Source organism: Poecilia reticulata, unplaced genomic scaffold (assembly GCF_000633615.1).
Source record: "Poecilia reticulata strain Guanapo unplaced genomic scaffold, Guppy_female_1.0+MT scaffold_254, whole genome shotgun sequence".
NCBI classification, from domain to species: domain Eukaryota; kingdom Metazoa; phylum Chordata; class Actinopteri; order Cyprinodontiformes; family Poeciliidae; genus Poecilia; species Poecilia reticulata.
Window position 1 is genome coordinate 243,258 of NW_007615038.1, and position 6,729 is coordinate 249,986.

Genomic DNA, 6,729 nt, shown 5'->3' on the forward strand with positions numbered 1-6,729 from the left:
TGTTTTTGGATTGTGGGAGGAAGAATCCACCAAGCACAGGGGGAACATGCTAACTCCATGCTAACTCCATGCAGAAAGCCCCGGACCGGGAATCGAACCCAGGACCTTCTTGCTGCAGGGCAACAGAGCTGCCAGCTGCTCCACTGTGCAGCCTCCTGTAAACATGTAACCTAAAAATATAACATTTACTTTTGCTTAGAAAAGAAGGTAAAGCCGTGACCCTGACCTTGAATCTTTCCTCACCAATTGTTTTGTTTGCTTTTCWTTTTGTCCTTTTTTATGTCAGATTTATGATTTGAAGTGATTTCATTAAGTCGATTAGTTCGTCTCCCTGTTAACATGAAGGACGCTGCGTCTCTTAAAGCTGCGGCGCTGCAGCTCCTGGGCAGCCATGAAAAGTTTGTCTTTTCATTTTCCTTTAGGAAGAACTGAAGTTTCAACTTTATTCAAAGAAGCAAAGTAAAACTGAACTAAATACAAAATKTACACATTTTAGTGTAAAATTCAAGGTCTATTAMAGACTCCCCTGAATGGCAGGTTGGCTCATTTGCTACAAAATTAGATGGAAAATCTACTTTCCAAACATCTAGCGCAGTAACACCAGGAACATGAGACAAGCTCTTACACAACCTGCAGTTTAACGTCGGCTCATCAGAGCAAATATTAACTTTACTGCTGCAGAATTCTGCAGGAAAATCATTTCACTGGATGCAGATTTGAGCTTTTTTACTTCTGCATTTTGTTCACTTTGCTTCTTTAAAAAACATTTTAAATGGGTTTAAATGTTTTATCCAAACATTGCATTATGTAGCAAAACAGGATTAAAACTTTGACTCAGACTACAAATATTTACTGAAGAATTTAAAACAATTTGTGAAAATGACAGTAAATATGGTGAAACATGAGGTTCTGCTTACCTGTCCAGCTGTGGCCATCTGTCCTGCTGAGTGTCGAAATGTCAGCGGCTCCAGTGGAGGCTGGGACTTTAACCTGCTCAGTCAGGTCAGATTGTTTACCTCCAAACATTTTAAAGATTGTGGGATAAAGTCCAACTGACCCGGCTGGACCTAAAGATATAACATTAACAAAGTAGGTAAACTCAGAAGTGAGTCGTTCAGAGCCGGAGGCCTTCAGGCAACAAGACGTGATGATTTCATTTCTCGTCAGACATAATCTGACATTTCTCTGTTCTCCATAAAACCAACAGGCTGCATCAAACCAGAGAGGATTTGGACAATATTTCAATTTAAAACACTTTGTTTGTCCCTCAAATGAAAGTATCGGATCAGCTTTGCTGTGGTTTTAGTTGTATTGAGAGTTTTATTTCACCGGAGATCTTTTTGTGGTCTTAGAAAGAAAACAGGTCGGAGCATAAATTCCTCGCTTTTTGTAGAAGAGGAATTATCATGTCAGTTGTTATTTGTGTTATTGGCTGCTTTGCATCAGAAGGAAATGTGCCGAGTTAAATGAACCGAGTCGATCTGACCTGGAAAGTCAGGAAGGAATGGTTTCAAGTCGCTTTAAAGTCTGATTATAGTYGGAGAAAGTGCGCCCTCGCCTGTTCAGGAAGGKGTATGTAATGTTAAAGTTACTGTCCCTCAATGGAATATATAGCAGTCAGTCCCAGTGACTSTTTGACTYACGGTTTAGCTGACRTACTTCCAGGTTAAAAATGAAACGAGAAACGCAGCCCAAACCGAACCCCCCTCAGTCTGACTTGTTCCGCTAGAGAATAAATTGATGGCAGTTGTCACATTTGAAACCTCTCAAATAAAAGAGCAGAAAATAATCAGACACCAGGAGAGGAGAGCTGCTGGGATGACCTTTGACCCCGTCCAGACGGTGGGAAGCTAAAATATCTCCGATGGACAACGTCTCCCCTCCAGGCATGAAGTTTTATTCACTTTTCTAAGCACAAATATGCATATTGTGTGCATTTACTATTCTCAACAAAACAAGATTTAATCTGCAGAATTCAGCTAAATCAGAACAAACCGACTTTTTTTTATTGATCCTTTATTCTGATTCTCACACATTTCGAACTGAGACTGTAATCCAAAACGTTTTTCCCATTAAAATTTCCATTGTAAGGTTTTTCTGTTGCAGGTTTTTTAGCTCTACAGCCTCCTGAAACCGCAACGGTTCTACTGAGGAGAAACACTCAGCACGATCCGGATGCTGCAGAATAACAGAAAAAGTCACAATCAGGAGATTTTCACCCATGAAAATGAATATTTATGGCGTTATTATCAGCAGGGCTTCGGGTCGTACCACCGGCCGTTCTTCATCAGCTCCACGGCTTCGTTGATCTGTCCAGCCTCAGGTTATGGGTGATGGACTCGTCCACCATCAGCTTCCTGTCCAGGTAAGCTTTGACTATCTGAGGAACGCCGTCCTTCCCCTTGTAGCCTGAAGGCAGGAACAGTTCAGCAGTCAGCTACAGACTGGAGGATTTCTCTGCTGTTTTCCCCTGAAAGTCCGGTAAACTCTGCTAGATTAGGAACCAGAACTCCATCATCTGCTCCACCYCCAGCTGCTGTGGTTCTGAGTCAAACCAACCTGTTCCCCTCCTGGCCTGTGGGGGCGCTGCACCAAGAACCACTGAAGGAAACGACACAAAAACCTCTGAAGACACTGAGAGCAACTTCCTTCTTCACCAGATGGAAACAAGATGGAGGCGTCAGATTTTAGCGGTTAGAGGATTTCTCTTTACTCTTTGACTAAAAACCAGGAGCCATTTCTGCTGCTAGTGCTAAGCTAGCACATTAGCTTTGGTTGTATTTACCCAGAATGCCCTGCACTCTAGGCAACTTCCTGCTTTTGGAGCGGTCTCCGGTCCGCTTGGCGTTCACATTCAAACCAAYCAGAGTTCACTTCAACCAAACTGAGGTTTGGAGGACCAGAATTATCCCATTTTCTAATCAGAGTTTGATTATGCATTCAGAGCTCCACCAAACAAACCGGAMTTTCTACACAGATGGACTGGAGTTGGACTAAAGYRGACTGGACAGGGCTGGTGGGAACTCRGCCTTTGACTGGTGTCGTGGAATACGYCTGACCTCCGAACAGCGCTCCCTTCCGGGTCATGAGCTGAATCGGTTGAGCGCTGATGTCTCAGACGGTCGTCCAGCCAATGATCACACTGTATTGACGGCCGATCAGACAGACTTTGTCCAGCGGTGCGGCCGGGTCGATCTTGGCTGCAGAAATCTCCTTCACCACGGTGAACTCAGAGAAGCTGCTGGTTCCCACAGCTTCCTGCAGCTGATCCTGGAGTCTTCAAAGCCGTCCACATCTAATCTCCCCAGAATCCCGAGGAGAACATGAATTCATTTCTGCAGCCTAATGAACACATGATGATGCAATGAAGGGAAAACGACGAGCTCCGTACGCGCTGACACACATGTTGGCCTTGGGACTCNCTCAGACGGTCGTCCAGCCAATGATCACACTGTATTGACGGCCGATCAGACAGACTTTGTCCAGCGGTGCGGCCGGGTCGATCTTGGCTGCAGAAATCTCCTTCACCACGGTGAACTCAGAGAAGCTGCTGGTTCCCACAGCTTCCTGCAGCTGATCCTGGAGTCTTCAAAGCCGTCCACATCTAATCTCCCCAGAATCCCGAGGAGAACATGAATTCATTTCTGCAGCCTAATGAACACATGATGATGCAATGAAGGGAAAACGACGAGCTCCGTACGCGCTGACACACATGTTGGCCTTGGGACTCCATTTTTCCATGTTTCTGCTCATTTTTCTGATTTCTTGTCAAGTATTTTTTATTTTAAAGCCACATTTTTCTGCTGAGGAGCTTTGATGTATTCCTGGATGTTCCTCTGATAAAATGCTGCCTGTGTTATTGCTCCAGATGTTAACCTCAGCAGACGGGAACAACGAGCTTCCTGTTGTGTTTCAGGTCCTCTCTGCCGTTTTAGCCGACATATGACTGGTTGTTYATTATCAATCAGCTGCAATGACTTGTTAACATCWACATGCTACACAAAGACTTATTAGCAGGAGTAGAGTCATGTAGGTTAATAATTACCTTTTCTAAAAGACACAACTCATAAATATGCTGAAATATAATTAACAGTAAGAGCTACCTGGACCAGAAAGCGTCTTTTGTTGCTAAGGAAGGGAAACAGGAGAACTGTGGATCATTTGTCTGTTGAAGAGTGATGCGTCGTTATTTACTTAATATTCTATGCATCTAAAAAGAAAACTATGTGAAAGTGATGAAGGGTTCTGATGCTGCTGCTGGACAAATAGGGGAACTGATGTGGAACAAATTTAGATAAGGAAAAATMGCTGACAGAACAAAGAACAAATACAACAYTCAGGGTAAATGATTTTATTTTCTCCAAATGTTTCATGAGCCCAGATGTAATCATCATGCAGGACAGATGAACCAGGAACTGCAGATGAACAAAAGCCAAACGCCCAGCCAGGCTCTGGGGGAGGGGAACATTTTGAAAGGAGCTTTGTAGACTCAAGGAGAAACTTTCAGGACCGTCCGGATGCTGTGCAGCAAAAAGAGCAGAGATGAGAAGAAAAACTGGAAGGTTTGAACAACGGAAGAGCTTCTGTCTGGTGTTAATTAGAACGTACCACTGGCCATTCTTCATCAGCTCCACGGCTTCATTGACTTTCTCCAGAGTCATTCTGTGAGTGATGAACTCATCCAGCTTCACCTTCCTGTCCAGGTAGGCCTTCACCATCTCAGGAACACCGTCCTTACTCTTGAACCCTGAGGCACATGAAACAAACATGAAACAAACATGAAACAAACATGAAACAAACCAGATTCATGAACTGATCCAGATTCATTTAACCTGTCAGTGATTTTAGGGGATCACTGACAGGGATCCCCTAAAATCACTGTGACCCCACCGCAGTCTGGTGGGGTCACATTGACTTGTACTTAGGGGTCTGGATCCCAAACACACACGTCATCTTGGTTTGGACCCAGCAGGTATGCCAGAAGCCTGACTTGAAGCCAGGTCAAGGCCAGGATGGCTTCAGGACTTCTGCTTCAGTGTCACAGCGTCTGTTGAGGTCAGCTTCCTGTGGTCTTAAAACTCTCAGATCGACTCTTCTGGTCTCACCTCCAAACAGGGTGCCCTTCCATGTACGGCCCGCGATGAGCTGAATGGGTCGGGCGGCAAAATCGTGCAGATCTGTCCAGCCGACGAGCACGCTGACACCCCAACCTTTCACACAAGACTCCAGGGCACTGCGCTGCACAGAGGAGCAGAGCATGTCAGACATCTGGATGTATTTTCYAAGCTTGTACCAGATGATCCTCACCATGACTGCAACATTTCCAACACACTCCAGGGAGTAGTCCACTCCTCCATCAGTCATCTCAGCCAGCACCTGGTTGATGGGTTTGCTGTGATCTTTGGGGTTYACAAACTCAGTGGCACCAAACACTTTGGCTTTCTCAAACTTCTCTGGGTTGATGTCAACAGCGATGATCCTTTTGGCTCCTGCAAACTTACAGCCCATGACTGCAGCCAGGCCCACAGCTCCCAGACCGAACACGGCGCAGGWGGAGCCCRCTTCCACCTGCAGGACGACATGCTCACATTAGCTGAATGCATAGCGCCTCGATGTCCACATGGTGCCAAGAAAGACTTTCRGGTACGACCTTAGCAGTGTTGACTGCTGCGCCGAACCCAGTGCAGACCCCACAGCCAAGGAGGCAGACTTTATCCAGAGGGGCAGCCGGGTCGATCTTAGCCACTGCTATCTGGTTAAGAACCGTGTACTCAGAGAAGGTGCTGGTCCCCAAAAACTGCAGCAGCTTCTTCCCCTTGCAGCTCAGTCTGGTTTCTTCTAAAGCCATCACATCATAGCGGTCAGCGGCCCTGAGAACAAAAGTGACTGTCTGGCTTTAAACTGTAAACATAKTGAAGATCTTATGAATTCATGAATAAAGAGATGAACCTACCATCCTTTGACACACTGGTTGGTCTTTGGGYTTTTACAAAAGCGACACTCTCGACACTGGGAGATGAACAGAGGAATAACCTTGTCCCCTGAAAATTAAAGAAGTCATTTAAAACATTATAATGTAGGACGAAGACTTTCTTTGGGCCTGTCTCAACACCATCAGTCAGGATCAGAGAGGAAACTCTAATTGCTTCAGGTCGTTGAAGTTTGCCCCTTTAATGTTGGAACTTTGTGAGGAACGTTACGGTTGAATGTTTCCAGATGATTTCAGAATTTTATTGGTTTCTGAGGAAAAAATGCAGTGAGAACATGAACTGATCCAGGTTCAAGGTTTTATTTTATTTTTGACTAAATGCTAACAGTGGAGTTGGTCTAGTCAATGCCAGCAAGGCGCTCAGGTTGTGAGGGGGCAGCATCACCCTTCCACCACCGTGCTTCACAGCAGGTACAGATCTGCTGCGTCTGGCTTCCCCCACCTTGGTCTCTACTCCAGTCTCATCCCAGATAGCACACGATGTTAAATCAACGTTGAAAAATAGTTAGAATCGTTGATTTTTGGTTGAAGTCGATAAATGACRGTGGATCAACCATCAAACAACCATCCAATCAAACCGTTGAAACTGTGTCATTGAATCAATGTTGTTTTGTCGTTGAAATCTAATGACTGAAATGCATTTGTCTGATCAACATCTCATCAATGTTGAATCAATGTCAGCTGTTTTGCCGCACCCCTTCCCCTCCTCCTCAGCCCAGCTCTGGGTCAGAGCATTTTAT

General features: G+C 45.1%; 2 protein-coding genes across 2 annotated transcripts in view; both read right to left on the minus strand.

Annotated features, from left to right (window-relative positions):
* The window catches only part of LOC103460533 (alcohol dehydrogenase 1-like), a 7,946-nt gene extending 4,205 nt beyond the window's left edge, over positions 1–3,741 (minus strand). The window contains exons 1-3 of the mRNA XM_017303371.1: positions 3,701–3,741; positions 3,478–3,586; positions 3,170–3,279 (exon numbers count right to left, since the gene is read on the minus strand). Coding sequence (XP_017158860.1) covers positions 3,170–3,279; positions 3,478–3,586; positions 3,701–3,741 — 260 coding nt within the window. The remainder of the gene's footprint in view (positions 1–3,169; positions 3,280–3,477; positions 3,587–3,700) is intronic.
* A 595-nt stretch (positions 3,742–4,336) lies between these two features.
* Positions 4,337–6,729, minus strand: part of LOC103460524 (alcohol dehydrogenase 1) — an 8,551-nt gene continuing 6,158 nt past the window's right edge. Inside the window, exons 4-9 of the mRNA XM_008402739.1 lie at positions 5,954–6,041; positions 5,651–5,870; positions 5,308–5,568; positions 5,106–5,238; positions 4,609–4,747; positions 4,337–4,520 (exon numbers count right to left, since the gene is read on the minus strand). Coding sequence (XP_008400961.1) covers positions 4,490–4,520; positions 4,609–4,747; positions 5,106–5,238; positions 5,308–5,568; positions 5,651–5,870; positions 5,954–6,041 — 872 coding nt within the window. The 3' untranslated portion in view covers positions 4,337–4,489. The remainder of the gene's footprint in view (positions 4,521–4,608; positions 4,748–5,105; positions 5,239–5,307; positions 5,569–5,650; positions 5,871–5,953; positions 6,042–6,729) is intronic.